This window comes from Malaclemys terrapin, chromosome 7 (assembly GCF_027887155.1).
Source record: "Malaclemys terrapin pileata isolate rMalTer1 chromosome 7, rMalTer1.hap1, whole genome shotgun sequence".
Lineage (NCBI taxonomy): Eukaryota > Metazoa > Chordata > Testudines > Emydidae > Malaclemys > Malaclemys terrapin.
Window position 1 is genome coordinate 65,761,007 of NC_071511.1, and position 17,844 is coordinate 65,778,850.

The window sequence follows — 17,844 nt, forward strand, 5'->3', positions numbered from 1 at the left end:
TAGTACTTAAGTTGTTACTGATGCTACCACATATGTGTAAACTGGCTATTCCTTCACTGTCCTTGGTGGTGCCTCGGATGTAGGTGTTTGCAAATTTAAGCCTTTGGGTTTTAAATGTTGTGCCACTTCTTCTATTCCTTATATGTTCCAGATTATGTATAATTGATGACCTGCATTTACAGACATGGGTGGTATACAGATGTAAATGTTATTATAGCTTTTATATTTTATGTTCTCACTGAAAAATCATTTTGTCTTTAAATAATACTCCTGTTCAGATTTCGGGGGGTTTATCTTTAAAAGAGAATATGAAATGGATATTGCACACCATATATTTCTTAAAGTAATTTGGAATTTAGGATATGGGATTGGTGGTGACTGATACACTGCCTGGATGAGCTATATCCCTTTGAAAATAACAGCGCCAGTACATGCCTGCATCTGTCTAACCTCATAATTCACTTTCACATTGGGTTATGGATGTCTGCATTCAGTGAGTCTATCTTCCCTTTAGGTATTATTTCAGCCCTTTGAGATAATAAGGAAAGTTTAATTGCGTTGTTAATTGATTTTTTGCACAACATTATTACCTTGATTGATTGCAGAGTTGATGAAAATGTTAGACACAGGCAGTGTAAAGTATCAGCCCAGTAAGGAGTGGGAGCCATGTGGAGAATAGATAACCTTGATGTTAAGAGCTATATCCTTCAGATATGTCTTCCCTTGACATATTGATGGCCCTTGAAAAGGGAAAAGCTGATTGTATGCAGAATGCAATCATTAAACCCACTTCAGCTGGCTGTTGATTAATTTGTTTTTTCCTGGAGGATCTAGTTAAAGAGAAGGCCTCACTAGTATCAACAGCAACCATTTTCCAGGCTTCAGATTATTCTTAACCCTCTCCTAGAAGAAAGAAAAATACAAAACTGTCTTGGTTTAGTCAAGAAAATGGTCTGAAAACATTCAGTCCAGGTGCAATTTGGGGATTACAATACACACTTTACCCTTTTAACTATCTGCTTCCCCTACCTCCTTCATCTCCCCCCTACAATATTTGGCTTCCATGCAGCCACAACAAACAAAAAGTCACATTTGGTGTTTCATCAGAAAGGCCAGAACATATTCTCAGCAGAAATGCCACAACGGTTGTCAAGCTAGTTTAACCATTTTTGTCCTGGAGACTGAAATACTTTGAATAGTATTCAACTATTTCCTGGTAGCTTCTCCGAAAGGACGAGTCCAGAGGTTCAGTGCACAAATTTAATTTCTTAAACTTTCTGCACCCAAGGATCTCTGTGGAGATCCTTGTGGTGTCAGTTACAGCAGCTGTGCATTGCTCCTGATGGGGAGCAGGGAGGGTGCTTTGGAGGTCAATGTGCCTCGATGATACCGCTGCTAGTGCTTGCACCTGCAAGAGAGAGACTGTTCCAAGGTTACTGTGATTTAATAGCAGCAGAATTGTGTACTACACTCTTGGATGTTTAACTGAGCAATGAGGATGCATCTGACCAATTTTGTCCTTGCTGCTATGTACAACTGTGAACTGATATGGCAGGATCTGGGGTTTTAACTAATCCTTGGCTACCCTCTACCTCTTTTGTACTTTCCACTTGTACTTAGGCACAGTGACACCCATTTTTAGACAAAGGGCTGTGATATGTAATCTTCACTGCCCTGATGGTCTTCTAGTGACATTCAGTGGGTTGAGGCACAGCTTCCCCCTTCAGCACTTCCTCTTTATAAGCAAATGACCCAGGACATGTAAAACATTTATACACCTTTAACCATCCAGGAGAGTACCTTGGAAACAGAGTGCTTTGGAGGCTCTGACTTTCAATTAACCATTTAATGGATATTTGGTGAAGTAGCGGGTAGCAGGTTATTGCTTCCTGTTTGACTTGGTAATGTCCTAGACAGTCGCTGTTAATTTGTGTTTGCGAGTGATACTGTGATCAGCTTTGTTTGATTGTTTGGCCAGATGTGTTTTATTATATCCAATGTGCACATTTGCCAGTTGGCTCCTTTTTAATATGGGAACATGTTAACTTATGACATAGTCAAGTCTGACAAATTTGAACCAGCCAAATAAGTGAGTAATATTTCAAGCTGTCAAAGCGGGTGAATACTGATTAACTGACACACTCCAAAAGCTCTCACCAATATCTGTGCTCCAGTGGAATATGTTTACTAAGCGTAATATTTGTTAGAAAGTCTTTGGTGCTTTGACTAAATTTTAATGAGTCTGACACTACTGGAGGGGTTTTACTGTGCCTCTCTTGAGTTGTTTCTTTCGCTTCCGATCTTTAGTCTTCAGCACAAGCTTCCATAGAGGCTAAGAGTGCTCTTGTAAACTACATTCTGCTGTCCATTGTGATTTAATCTTCAGCCTCTCCCTCATTAGGATGTTTTTAAAAGGAGGCTGAGGGAGCAGGAGAGAGTTTAAGATAGAAAACAGTGACAATGTTTTGGCACTCTCTACTGGAGTCAGTCAGTGTTTGAGAATTAGGCTATGAACTCTTTGCAGTAGCAAATCATTGTGGGTATTCTATATAATGCAGGGTTTGTTTCAGCTAGAGACAGGCCCCAACTCAAACCAGTGAACTGAATGCCTGCGGAACTTTCAGGAAGTTCCGCTCCAGAGCTGAACTTTATGGCTCGGATGTATTTCTGATTTCAGCTGAACCATATGTCAACTGGGTTGGAAGAGCGGGGAGCACCTTTAACGCCCGATTCTGTGAGATCTGGATGCATGCTGGAGGGTGTAAATCACTTGCAGTTCCCACTGGGAGTTAAGGGAACCCAGCATTTAGTAGCACCAGTCCCTTAAGGAAGGTTACTTTATATTAAGAAGAATCCTATTAATGCTATCATTAGCAATAAGTTAAAAGTCTCCTTTGTTTCTGATGAACGGCTTATGGAAGGGAATGAGTAACAGTATACAAAGAACATTCCCCTAATTGATTGTCACAGTATCATAATATGACAGCAGCACTGTTTAACTGTGCTCTTTAATTTTGAGAGACTTGCTTTTTTATTTTTAAAGCCGGGAAAGAAACTTGGTCTTTATTTCAAATGACTCTCTTGAGAAATTTCAAACCAGTTGAGCCAGACTGAATTGTGGATGGCTTTTTTTTAAAAAAAAATGTGAACTCCTCCAACAGAATACATCTGAGATCCAAAAAGCAAATTTTACTCATGAGATGAGCCAAATTCACTTCTAAACTCTCCAGAAGATCCCTGCTGCTCATATAAGAATTTGTAATTTTGCTGGAATGCTTGCAGACTTTCCGAACAATTATTCCAAAAGTTGACTTTCTACCACATAAATCATGGTACATTTATTTAATCCTATCACCGTTACTGAAAGAGCTTACTTTCCTTTTTTCCTCTTTACTGCTAATTCAATCTGCACATTCCTAAACTTTGTGAAGTACAATATAATTATATTCATCCTCTGTTTCCTTAATGGCTCTAGCATTCTTTATGGTTTCATTCTGTGGCTGATTAATGGAGGTATATTATTAGTAGAGTGTAACCCAAAGTGGAGAGCAACCTACAGAAATGTCACTTTTGCATATGTTAGTCAAATCAACTGAGAGTCTTCTAAAATAATATGGGAGGAGATGACAGAGAAGCTGAACTTTTAAATACGCAGTAAGGATCAGATTTTAAAACCTCCTTGCCCACCATTCTGAATACATTAGAAGTATCACTTGCATCAATGCAGTGATCGTGTTGTTGCATTAGTTAAAATAAAAGAAACATAATTCAGAACAATCAATTTAATTCATATATGTATATTTATTCCCTCTATGAAACATATTGAGCCTTTAGTTCAAACCACTAAATACCCTAGTGACCTCTTTTTGTAGCCACCCATATACCCAAATTGATGATCACTGAAGTTAGTCCACCAGAAATCAGGCTTCCAGGTAAAAGTTTGAAAGCACAGATTGTATAAATATAAGCTTTGATCATTATAGAACATAAAATTGTCTGCAAAACTAACCAACAGTATTGTTTAATTGTCATAGGGGAATATTTAGTTTGCTGTTTTAGCCAGTTTAATAGACAAATGGATGCTGCCCTCTAGTGGTGATGACCTCAACTTTAAATTGACTAAAGAGAAATCAGCATGAGGTTTGTTTGGTTTTTAGTTGTGTGCATGTTTTTGTGTGGGAGGGGGAGACAGAGGAAGGAGAGCAGCTGTTGTGTTAGTAGCTAAAAAAAGCAGAAGTAGTCCAGCTTGGAGCACTTGGCTATTAATAAATAACTTTAGTTTTTGTGACTTCAATCTAGAAATGGAGAGTGAAGGGCATTTAACAAATTTTACCCGATTTGCATCTGATCCTTGAATGCTCTTTGGAAACAGTCCCATCTTTTATTCACTCTATTTATAATACATATGAGAAAATGAGACATGTAAAGTACAAATAGATATTGTAAATCCATAGTTGTTTCCCTTTGAAGGTATCCCATCTATATAAATTTGAGCCTCAGTTCATATGTAAGTTAACCTCTGGAAAAGTTGATATCTGTATAGCCAGTGTTTCTGGTGCTCAATAACGCCAGTAAATAAAAATACAAGTATGTTCTTGATTATTTTTTATAATTTACTCCACCCTTTTTTAAAAATCCAAAATATTCAACAAAAAAATTTCATACTGACCTCTAGGCTCATCCCATCCACAGAGTCATTTGAAACTGCAACAATGGTGAAGACACACATCTGTGTGGTGGAAAGGGGGGGGGGGGGGGGCTTTTTGTTTGCTTGCTTTGTTTTTAATAGGAAAAAAAGCCAGCATATTGCAATCATCATCAGAAGTGTGGAAGGATTGCTAAGAAGTCCCAATGCAGAAATGTGGGCCCTTATAATATTACTGAACTATCCTGGACAGTACAGAACTGGTTAATGATTTAAAGTGATTTGCCCTTAATGCTTTTGTTTTAGCCAGCAGTAGATGATCTGTAGACAGCACATGCCCAGATCAAAGCTGATCATGTCAATGTCATTCAAGGAGGGAGAGCTACCCTCCTTTTCTTTTCTGTTTTAAACAAAGTATGACATCTGAGGAACAGTGTGTTGATTGTTCCACTGCCAGGACACACATAATGGAAACATTAGCTTCAAGATAACTTTTAATCTGTCAGCCTAATGGCTCCTTAATGTGTAGAGGGCTTTAAATGTATGTCAGCCAGGGCTGTATAAAGTAATATAGTTTGTGGCCTGAATGGATCTAGATGACTCTGCACCATGACACAATATGGTTTATTATTAAGTATCAGCTCATCAGCTTATTCCCACGGACTTGGACAAGCTTCTCAATTTTCCAGTAACAGATTATGTGAGAAAAAGCTTGCAGTGCATTTTTTTTTGCCCTTTCCTTTCCTTTTTTTTTATTTTAAATTACAAGTTTCATCCCCAGCTGCACTGGGAGCCCTGAAGTGTATTTACAGCAGGCTGCACTTTATCACACATCAGCTCGACTGCTAGTTTACACTGAACATTTATGCAGTCTGCCCTGGCCTGGGATGCAAACTTCACGTCTTTGTAGTCCTATCACCTTCATTGCAAATTTTTCCAACATCCTCTCCCTGTTGACTGCTTTCCTTCCTCTTTTTTTCTTTTCTTCCTACAACCAGGCCAGTGAGACTTGACATGACACAGTACTTGTCTGTGAAGAATAGTTGCCATAATTTCATGGCTTCACTTGCTTGTTCTGATTCTTCTCTGTTTGATAAAGTTAGGCGCATAATGCCAATTTTATTGCTGTGGACTAAATATGGGTTTGACTTGGTACCTGGAAATAATCTGATCAACCTGAAGGGCATGTGTATTCGGGGGAATGAATCATCACTTTCTTGGCACCCTTGCATAGGGGCTAAGCACATTTGTAGCCATTGCAGTCCCATGACTAAAAGGGTGGGTTATGCTAGAACTTCTAGACACGGCAAAGGGTGCAGCAGAGAGTGCAGGTCAGCAGCACACCACCTAAAAGATCTTCACTGTCTTGAAGAGTGGTGCAATTGGTCACATTCCCCTCTGTTATGGGGAGATTTGTCTTTCTATACTGTACCCATCGTCATAGTATCTGATTGCTTCTTTGGTGAAGATGGAGCTCGCTCTGGGCTGGGGCAGCTGAGCACTACCCACAGCCTTACGAAGCTGCCTTTATGTGCACTACTTTTGGAAGAACAGCCGATTATTTCTGCTTACATTTAGCAGCTCTGTTCTCTTAAAAAATCAATTAAAAGGCTACAAAGAGTCCTGTGGCACCTTATAGACTAACAGGACTCTTTGTCGCTTTTTACCGATCCTGACTAACATGGGTACTCCTCTGATAATTAAAAGGCTGTTAGTTTATAATGTAAGAAGAGTTAATATTTGTGTATCTGTTCCTTGGGCACTTCTGATAGCATTTCCTGATGTCATCTTAGTTCATAACTACTTTTGGTGCCAAGGTATTGCTAGTCTTTGTAAGCCAATGCTCATATAGTATCTGCTCAGAGGTATTTGGAGTCACATGCAATGTCATCAGCTGGAAAAGGCAGAGCAGAGAATGGCATAGCTGGAAACCTTTCACTCATTAGAAGCTGCTGAAATCTAAGCCTGATTCTTATTATTTATCATGTATATTTTGGTAGCATACAGTGGTCCTCAGTCAACATTGAGGCTCCACTGTGCAGTGCTTACAATCTAAGAGGACAAAAGCAGCCCAAGGATGGGGAAGGGAATTCAAGATAGTGGCTAGGGTGAGTGGCCCATGACTTGTTCATTCAATGGGATTTATTTGTGGGGGAGGAGAGGAGGGTGATGAAATTGTTAGGAATAAAAAGGGAAGAAGAGAGGAGATTGATACAGCGAAGAAGGGGAAGTTCATAGTCCAAAAAAGTCCAAGTCCATTGTGACATCAGGAAGCTTAGTGTCTGAGATATATTTTAAATAGACCTTGGCCTGGGTTTTTCAGGAGTTGGGCCTTTCATAGCCTGCCACAGAAGCTTCAGGCCATATGTAGTGGTTACAACTGAGGCCTAGTGCCCCAGAGCAGTTTCTGGAAGGTCATTTGGGAATGGCTGCAGATGCTTCTCCCCACTGATATTGGCCCAGAGTGAAATCATTTGTAGCAGATCCAGGGGGGGAAGGGCTGGCCAGCTCAGCATTTACCTCATTCTCTGCTGGCTCCTGCTTCTGCTGCTCTGATGTATAACCTGAAAATTAGGACCCAGTGACTTGAATTCAGCCTCTAGTCTGGCAGTTGGGGAGCTGCAGCCACCAGTGAGCAAGTTTACTTGTGGCACATTCAGACTGCTTTACAATCACTTTCCTGTAGTTATCATCTGAGCCGGAGTCCTGTATGCAATGAGGTTGGAAGTGTTGCATGTTGAGGGCAAAGGCTGGCCCAACTCTCCCATTTCCCCGGGTAACAGTTGTTCATGGTTTTACATTTCTCTTACATGTAACATTGCATGTTCCCCATTTACAGATGGAGAAACTGAGGCACGGAGCAGTCAGAGTGACTTCCCCAAGACCACTCAGCAAGTTATTGGCGGATCCAAAATTAGAACCTAGGAATCTGATTTCTGACTCCCTAGTTTCCTCTTCTAACCGCTCAAACCACTTGCCATGTTAAAGTGACTCTTAGATTCCCATAGCATCTACAGCACCTTTACCTGGCTTGTACTTTAAAAATGTAAATCAAAATAGATTTCAGTACTAGCAGTAGCATTTTATCTTCAGTTAGATGTTACATTTTTCCACTGTAGATCTTCTAGCAGTTTAAGAAGAAAATAATGTAGGAAAGGAGCAATAAGTTGCTCTTATTTTCTCAAATGAGACATCGTGTGGAAAGAAACAAAGAAAAAACTGTCTGCTACCTCTGAGAAAGACAGTCAGTTAGTCAGACACCAGATAACTTTGGATATCCTTGGTACTGATACTTTGAGACAGTCAAGAGTTGCTTTTCTATGAATGTCTCTGCTCGTGTAAGTAGTGCACGATAATCTAATACCCATCACTCATAGCACAGTATAGTGAGGATTGGGTAGTCGTGGCAGATACTGTAAAATAGTTTAGGGACTTTTAATTAGAGCTATGAGATCATTCCCACCCCCCTATTCCCTCCACCAATGTGAATAGACTTTCAGATGTTTGGGTGTTTGGAGGTCCAAGGACAAGCTGTATATTTTGTCTGTTTGCCCTGCATAGTAGTGGGCATCACTATTTTGGATGCTGTTATTCCAGGAAATAATAAAGTAGTTGAATGTGATGTTTTTTATTTTGTGATGGGACTTGCTCTTGGAGGGAGAAAAACTGTTGCAAATCCAAATGTAAATAAATAAATATGTATGAATTAAAGCTGATGGATGAAACTCAGAAGACTCAGTCCAGAATAAGAACAAAAGCTTGACTGTGTATCTGAATCTATTGACATTCCCCAGCTATATAGATCTTTCTTCCTTGTAGATTGCCTCCTCATTTCCCTCCCCCCCACCCCCAACTTCCTTTCTCAAAAAAACAAAAACAAAAAACCCATAACTCCAAAACAACCCTTCTTCCTTCCAAACAGTCTAGGTTGGACATCCTCCCCAGTGATGCAACCACTAGTCCCAGTAGAACAGCAGTCTCTATGCTTGGGTCCAAGTCTGCCTTCTATGCCCTTATCTAGCTGTCTTGATATTTAGCTGTCATATCCTGTGTCATGTCCCATGGAGGGTGACTGATCTATGCTCCAGGGAAAGGGCTGAACTTCGGGCTGATTCTTTGGGGTTTATATGTTTTTAAACTAATTGAACAGCCCATCGGCACTTATTAGGTCCGGAGCAGTGTATTGTGGCTCCTCTAAGTAGATAGTTTGCAACTGCTCATTTGAGGCTTTCCACACTTTTTTGCAGCATTCAGTTGTTTTAATATTTGTTCTCAATTATTTAAGAATAAATAATGTAGGAATAAATAGTGTGACCCACTTATTTTTAACTAAAACAAATAGGAACCCTTTATAGAATGTAAGGCCCCATTTAGCAAATCATGTAGGGGAACATTTTCAAAAGAACTTAGGCTCCTAAATCACTATGTTCCATTGAAAGTCAGACTTTGACTCTTAAGCACCAGATTCTTAAAGGTATTTAGGCACCTAAGACAAAAGTAGGTGACTAGTGGGACTTTCTCAGGTAATTCCTAGTCACTTTAGAAAATCCCTCTATGCATCTGTCTGCATTTTAGGTGCACAAATACCTTGAAGAAAATGGGACTTAGGCTTCTCAGTTATAGGCACTTTTGAAAATTTTACCCATAAGTACTTGCTTATGTTCTTTGCTAACTGGGGATGGTCTTAAGTATGTTTAAAATTAATGGGATTAATGCAAGTGTTTTGTCTAAATGACTAGCGCTATAGACTTGAGTTGGTTGTAGACAGATGTTTGTTCTCCTGTCAATGTTGGTTGTAAATAGGGTTGTACTCTCCTATAAGGAAAGTTGCAATTAGTATTTTAGGGAACTTGGCAGTTCCCATTCATTGATGGGAGAAAATCCCCCAGAGCCTTTGAAGAAAGTTATAATGGTGTTGATGTTTCATCCAGAAAGCAGTTTATACATTTATACTATGACCACCATTCAAAATGTAACCATCTTCTTGGTGGAAGGTGACGGCTGTTTAATAGCCCACAGCAGCAGTACCCAGTAGTGTGAGGCAAGAAGTGTGAAGATGAATATCTGATCCAACACAGACTGATGGGGTGGGATTTAGATACTGTAGTCAAAATAAAATTAGCTAAACTGGAATTTGGTTAGGACATCAAGTTGGGTACTAATTGCCATGTGATCAGACCAAAAGTAGTCAGGACTTCTGCTTAGGTTCCACCTGAACACAGATATAGTATAGTGTTGTATAAAGTATGGTTTTGGTTTACTTATGGAATACAGTCCTTGGCACCTAATGTAAATAAGATTATCTCTTTCACTAATATTCTTAAATGCAAATACTTTACTATATGCTGATACATGGTAGCATCTTTTACATGTATCAGAATTATTAAAAGCATTAGGAAAATTAAGCCAGCAACTCATGCAATGGCACCAGGATGCCACCAGATAGTCTTAGCATTAGGTCACAACTAACTTGAGCTGATTTGAACTGGTGACCTAGAAGTGCATTGCCCCATAGCCTATTGTGAATTCCTTGTACTGTCTGGTCCCCGAGAAAAATACCAAGAAGTGAAAACATATTTCACTCGAGAAAAGAACATTGAGGAATCGATTGCATAATAACTCTCTGAAACACATGCCCAATTTAAAAGGAGAGAACATGACTTTAACATTTTTTTCACTTGCTTTAGTATTCATGTATGTATTTATTTATTTATGGGGATAATTGGGTTTTCCCCCAGCTACGGCAAAGCTTGTTGCTGACACTACAATGTGTTGGTGAAGAAAGACTGATGATACAACACACACAGGTGATTGCAGGGTTATTACTTACCCGTCATAATTAGAACATCGATTCTGAAGGAGGGGGAATTTAAAAGATAAAAGGTATTTTTAAACATGATTCTTCCCTATGTAATTTTTTCATAATTATAGCTTTAACAGCTTATGGAGATGGTGGAAGCAGCTACTTAAGAAAAAACTGGAACCTCATTTGTGGGGAGATGATCCCTCAAGAGACCTCATGTTGTCATTTTTCAAGAGCCCTGAGCAGAAAGCTCATTCAGAATGCTGTGCATTAGGCTGATGCATTGGGAGTATACTTAGCTTATTATGACCAATGCCAGATATTTTAATTGAAAACACCACACGTCATTAAATGTGTTGTCATCCCCCACACACACGTGCACGCGCATACACACACATGAGTTTGTGAAGCTGCAAACAAATGAACACGTTGCAGATGTGCGGGGGAAACTGTCTCCTACTGAGTCAGATGCAGTAGATTTCCTAAATCCATGTATTGCATATTTTAGCATCGAAAGCTCTTACTGCAGCATATAAACCCTCTGTAATTTTCACAGTTTTCTTCAAGCAAAGGGAGGGGAGGGAGAGGAGGAGGGGGGAAAAAGTCACCATTTAATTTATGAGCAAGCCTATTGTTTTACAAATAACCTTCATGATAAATAAAGACTCATGGCAACATTTTCAACTGTGCTTTTATCAAGGCTCTCTGAGCAGTGTGTATAATCCGCCTGGCAATCGAATCACAGCTGTGCGCCTTGGTAGAGAATCTCTGTGGAGACAACACTTCCTTAATTTAAACAATTGTAGGCTGCAGGAGTTCAAAAATTTCAGCTGACTTTAACTGTCACTAGCCCAAGCACCTTTATCCCCAGGCGAGCAGCAGCAGCTGGATTTCATTTCCTGCTGCCAGACAGTCCGACATCTTTGCTGAACATCCCAGGAACTGAGCGTCTTTGCTTTAAGGATTTTATTCAAGGTGACAGCTCCTCACACTTTAGCGTTCAGATCACCTCAAGTAGCTGAGATATCAGTGAAAATGAGAGCACTTCTACAGCAAACTCCAAATTTAGATTGACTGAGGTTATCCTTAGGCCTCTAGACCCAACCTCCATGACAGAACAGGCCTGCCAGTAACTCTAAAACTACAGTGGAGTTTGTAATGATGTCTTGGGAGAAATATTCTGCAGGAGCAGTGGAGAATACTATAAGTGATAGGAAATGATGTCAGATTTAGTTAGGGCTGGAGACACTGTTAGAATATACTTGGCATAATATGGCACCGGTATCTCTGTCGGCATCTCTGTTTTCTGTCACTGCACACAATTCTAGGTCTGTCTGTAGTTCTGACAGTGTCTTTTCAGATCAGGTTATTGCACTCGCTCAGCGCAGCACCATCTAGCCCCCTTTGTTTGAAGTCTGCCCTTTTGTCATTAATGCACTTGATGTCTATTTAAATCTGACGGTGAATGTAGTATCTGTTTTCCTGTCAAGAGATCATTGACAGTATTAATACCTCATGTCCTTGCCTCATTTTCTAAGCGCTGACACCTCGCTGCAGTCTCCAGCATTCATCAAACAGCACTCTCTCACCAAGATCTCAGTAAACAGTCTTGCTTCCAGTCCTGAAGAAAACACGGCAGACCTGAAATAGGACTTTTATCAATGACAGTGAAAAAGGAGTCTGAAGAAGGTCATTAATAAACTGTTCATATCCTTTGAATTTAGAGCTCTACCACTAGAAGTCCAACCAAGCTTTTTACCAACTAATGACAACCACGCTTTGCATGGGATAGCGTTGCCTCAGGATATGAGAACTTGCTTTTGACCAGACACTGGTTTATGAAGGCGAATAATTTCTTCCCTTGAATATGGAAGTTGCTCCACTGATCAATCAGGTTATTGGAGACTTGGAAAGAGGGAGAGAAGGAAGCGAAGAAGGGGCTAAACAAAGCTCATATTGCCCACTTCTGTGCTTTCCTTAAGAGGAATGTGTTTTTCAAAACAGGTGATAGGCCTATCAATTTTTTTCCATAGTGATGTGTTACTCACCCAATGCTTTAAAAAAGGAGAGAATAATAGGGATTAACTTTAATCCAGCACACCCCCTGCTTCCAGGGTTTTCATAGCTTATTTGATGCCTATAATTATATTGCTGCATTACATACAGATTATTAAAAGAATACTTAATTCATGCTGCATCTGGGTGCAGCTAATAAGACCCCATTTGTTCATGTGGGATCTGTCAAATTTAAAACCCTGCACAGTAAATGAGTAAATCACAGTAAATCCCTCCCAGTCTTTGTCCTTATATGTAATATTTTGTTTCCTATCGGCTGAATGTTGGTGGACCTTGAGTGGATGAGCTAGATACTATAGTGATGAGAACTTTAGAAAATCCCAAGATACATAGAAGGAGACAGAGAGACCCTTACACATGGCTTCCTTGTGCAGGAGGCAATAATAATTTGACTGCACATGCCTTGGGGTGCAAAAGGAGGCATTGCTAGTACTACCACAGCACTCCCCTGTATATGAGCTACCACCACTAGGGGAAGGACAACGTATAACTTTTAAATATGCCTTGCTCACCCTTTTCCATTGTTCTGGCTCGTAGAGCCATTTATATTTAGAAAAGGAGGGCAGTGAGGTCTGGATGACCTTGGGCAAGTCACTTCACTTCTCTGTCTCTGCAAAGTAGGGATAACGATAATTACTTACATCAAAGAGCTGTTGTGAGGATGTCTGAACAGAGTTTTTCATGTTTATATCACTAGATCAGTGCCAAGCTGTTGTTACTTGCTGCTATTATTTTATTATCAATAAAACCATGTGGTTTAGAAAGATTCGTCCCCATATCCATATTTTGGAATGATAACAGACGGTACAAACATACAACTCTATCCAAAATGCCATCCCTACGAAAAGCAGCAGGGCATGCATATATGCTTAACGGGGTGATTCACAAAGTACTCAAGTGTGTTTTTTCAGGGCTGACCCCAATGCCACTAGTTAAAATAAATTAATTTCAAATTAACATACTTTGCTTTCCAAGCATAGCTAGAAAAGCAAGAGAGAGAGCAGTTCCCAAACACAGTTGAACCTTCTTTTTCCCAACCTCAGTAATATCATTACATACAATGCTAATTGCTCACTTTTTCCTTATTTGTTTTCTTTTCACTGTAGGTGTTCTGGGAAAATGTCGCTACATTTACTATGGGAAACATTCGGAAGGCAACAGATTCATTCGAGATGACCAGCTATAAAACAGCACCGTTCCATGCCTCTTTACACAATCCACAAAACATGCACACAGAAAGCACAAATTGCATCTACGTTTTCTGCATGTAACTAAAGTCCTCCAGTACCTTCTGCTGACTTTGCCAAGCCTGTCAAGATCATCTTTCTGTCTTAGTCTGAGTAGTCACATAGAGATTGACATGATTGCCTTTAAGCAGGTCCCATCCACCAGTGTGACAGACAGCTGCAGCCAAGCACCAGGCCTGACAGGATGAACACCATGATGGATTGCCTGGTCCAATTGCTGCACACAGAAGAGCAAAGGTCACACCTGGGGCTTCAGTGAGCATGCTCAGTTGGTTTTAGCAAGAGCAATGCTTTTATCTAAAGTTTGCCTGTTGAGTGAGAGAGGCTTGCAGTATCAATATGCTCATAAAATCAGTGGCTATAACTGAAGATTTAAAAAGCCTTTATCTGTCCTTATTCTCCCCTCTGCCCCCCAAGAATTAGGTACTTAAGTTTAACACACACAAACCTTTTCAGACAGTGTTTATCACAAGTCAAAGTTCATAGTTTGCTTTGCTCTTTCTTTAAGGGGAGGGAGATATGTTGTCAGCAATGTTATATGAAAACACTTTAGAAATGCACAGCACTGAATCTGCATTTTTTTATTTAAGAAAAAGGGTCTAAGCAATTTTGCAGGTACAACTGAACCAAAGCATCCTATTTTTTACATCTTAACATTCAGAAGGGGGGGCATTTTTAACATTGCAGAATGTGTGACACAGGGCACACTGTTTAACTGTATATGCTTGATTATGGTAGTGACAGTTATATTTATGCTTGGTTTATTTGACAAGATTTTTTTAACATGTGCAGAGATTAGATTTAGAATTAAACGTTTTGAAAGGGGAAAGCAAAAAACACAACAAAACCCTACTGAGCTTAGATGATATTTAGAGGAAAATGAGGTACGATTGTTTGTTTCATATCACTAACATTATTGTTGGAATCTACATAATTTACATCTCGCTAATATGTCTTAGTCGCCTCCCTATTGTGGTCATTATTAATCCCCTATTAATATACATGCAAATTATGTAAACATGGCTTCTTGTCAACTTTTCAGTAACAAAATGAAAATCCTTAGCATTTTACAAGTCTTTTTAGCAAATGGGGTGAACATGTTTGGAGCAATGACTCATTTCCTTTGTTACTGTGCTTCACGTTCCCAAGAGTTAATACATTGATGTCATGGGATTGACGAAGAGTATGCAGAGCCTTTCACCTCTAGGCTGCAATTTCAAAACCAGCCCATGATGGTATTGTTTGAGAGCTGTTACCATCTGTTGGCTATTCATTGGCTTGTATGAAATGAGTTGTTGGTCTGTGTTCACTTTCCTAGCAGATAGGTGACTCTCACAAAACTAAATGCTTACAAGTGGCCCATATTTTGGCAATCTTCAGCAGATGCTGTCTATGGAATGGGACTGGAGACAGATGTCTTTCTCTGCCAGAGATAGTCCCTCCAGAAAATGATGAGGCACCTTGGCAGAGGAATGAAGGGAAGCTGGCACTGCTACTGTCCATGTTATTTGCCTCTCTTGATGAACGGAAGACTTGACTCACCATGGCTGTCAATATGAAACTGCTAACCAGTGTTACATTTACTTTTACATTTGAAAAGAAATTTAAAATATACAGGGCCCAGATCCTTAGCTGCTTAGCTTGTGGCATAGCTTCATTGACTTTAATGGAGCTACACAGTTTCCATCAGCTGTGGATCTGGCCCCATATGTTTTAAATTCAGATCTGTCTGTGAGTTGGCTGCTGTACAAATTGCTGGGAAGTGAGTTGTGGCTATGGTAGCAACTTTGCTGATGTCTCTGATTTGGCTATTACGGATAGGAAACCAAATTCTGATTAAAAGGATTCTGAGATGCAGGAGTTTTGGAGAATCAGGAGGTTTGCTTCTCTTGTGACATAAATAATTTTTAGATTTCTAACTCAGTTACCAAAATAATAGCAAGTTGCCATCCTAGCTCATTTGTATCATAATATCTGTTCTGAATCATCAACTCATGTTTTGACCATAGCATATTACAGGCAGCAGGGTGCTAAACAGAGGTGTCTAGAGTAACCTAATGTCACATTCAGTCTGGTTGCATATATGTTCCTGTCTCTATAAAAGGCTTTAACCCTGCCTCAAACAATAAAAAACACTTGCAAACTGACCAAATGATTTTTCTCTCTTTATTTTTTTCCTTATTTACTTTTTGTAATGTCAAAACTCTTTGTATCATTCTCAGGAATGTTCTCGATGCAAAGCTTTGGAGGCAATAATATTTTCGGAATGAGATGTGACCAAAGATATTTTTTTAAGTACTAAATAATGTAACAACTTTAATTAAAGTTAGCTGAATTAGAACACTCAATAAAATCCACTAGTTCTGTATAGTCATCTGAATAATCTTAACTATTACTTTTTTATGGCTATAATATTGTTTAAATACATGTGTGACTGTTTACTGCTGTCTGTGTTACACACCTTGCTGTAGCATGCAAGGTATTTCATTCTCAGATGTTTTGAACTAAAATACTGTTTCAGGGTGTGGCAAATGTTTTGGGCCCAGTCCTGCAGTCATTCCTGAGTCCTTTCTCAGGTGTTGATACAAATTGGGCCTGCGTCAGAGCTACAGAACTGGGCTGTAGGTTGTTCACAAGTTCAAAATGGTAATATGGTAATATCTTGACAGGAAAGGGATCTAAGGAGAAATCTCTCTCTCTTCCCCCCCTCTCGCCCCCCCGGCCTGCCTCATCCACATCAAGGTGATTCCTCCACCTTCAGGGTGCTGATTCAGGTTAGGCTAGTCCTAAAATATCCTTTACATCAAGTCCTCAGTTTCTCCTTGAAGCTGCATACATGCACAGCACACATGCGTTTCCCCTCCTTCTCCTTAGCTGCTGCAGAGGGCCATGTCCCTGTGACTGAGGGGTGGGAGCATTTGCTGAAGCTTGTGTACATGAAGGTGCAGAAAAGCTCTTCAGGACAGGGAGATTTCTTTTTGTGCTGAGTTTGTACAGCACCTAGCGCAGACGGGTGTTGGCCCATGACCGGCGCTCCTCAGCACAACCCACAATCCAAATAGTAAATAACAATGATGGTGTCTGCATCCTTCTCTTCTTTGTGAGGCTCTCCCTTCCATAGCCCTCCTAACCCTCACTGGTCCCAATCTGGTTCTCAAACTCAAGGCCTCTGCATGATAACTCTGCCCACTCTTGGAATATCAAGACAGTCTCCAATAATGTAATTTTATGGGACAATTTGTTCCTTTGAAAACACTAGTTTGGACTGTAGAATTATTAATTGCAAATGTAAATGCTTTAATCACCTCCCAACCAGCTCGGAACAATCCTATTGCCCAGCTGCATGGGAAGACCAGTACTTGGTCAGCAGAAGCTGCTGCCCACCAAATGAGCTGCATTTGGGGGTCACATTCAAAGCCCATTGATATCAGTGGGGGGTTCTTTCCCTTGGTTTCAATGGGCTTTGGATCAGGGCTCTGATGCCCTCATTTGCTGGTGTATCCAACTGGATGATGAAAATGAGAACCATCCTCTGTCCTCAGTTGCCTTGTAAATGCCACCAATCAGCCTAAGAAATATTGCACTGACATGCTGAACCAGCTATTTTCTAACTCCCTTCACGGACTCTGCTTAATCCAATACTACACTTAAATGATGAGTGCACAAGAGTGCAATGTATGTACCATATTGGAGTATGGGGCACCAATGCTTTTGATGAGCATTTACAAGGTTCACTGTGAACAAGTTTTGTTTTCAGCGCTCATCTGGGCTCTCTCGTCAGTAAGAGTACCAAGTATAAATCAGATTCAGTCAGGGGCCAGTCTTTCCACCCTCCCATCCCTCCCAAAGCCTTGCAGAAGTGTAAGAATTGACTTTGCCATCTTTCCCAGCGCTGTCTGAATGGAAGCTGTGCTGTGCACTGTATTTTGCCATTGTGTCTTAGCAGAGATGACACGCAGAATATCAAACTATTTCTCTTTACCGTCCCCAGGCTAACATATGTGTGCATGCACCTTCTTGTGTACCCAAACAATAGAATAATATACAGATCAGTTGCCTCTTAAATTCTCTCT

General features: G+C 40.1%; 1 protein-coding gene across 1 annotated transcript in view; it reads left to right on the plus strand.

Annotated features, from left to right (window-relative positions):
- Positions 1-15,923, plus strand: part of LRMDA (leucine rich melanocyte differentiation associated) — a 931,157-nt gene extending 915,234 nt beyond the window's left edge. Inside the window, exon 7 of the mRNA XM_054033284.1 lies at positions 13,631-15,923. Coding sequence (XP_053889259.1) covers positions 13,631-13,710 — 80 coding nt within the window. The 3' untranslated portion in view covers positions 13,711-15,923. The remainder of the gene's footprint in view (positions 1-13,630) is intronic.
- Positions 15,924-17,844: the final 1,921 nt, after the last annotated feature.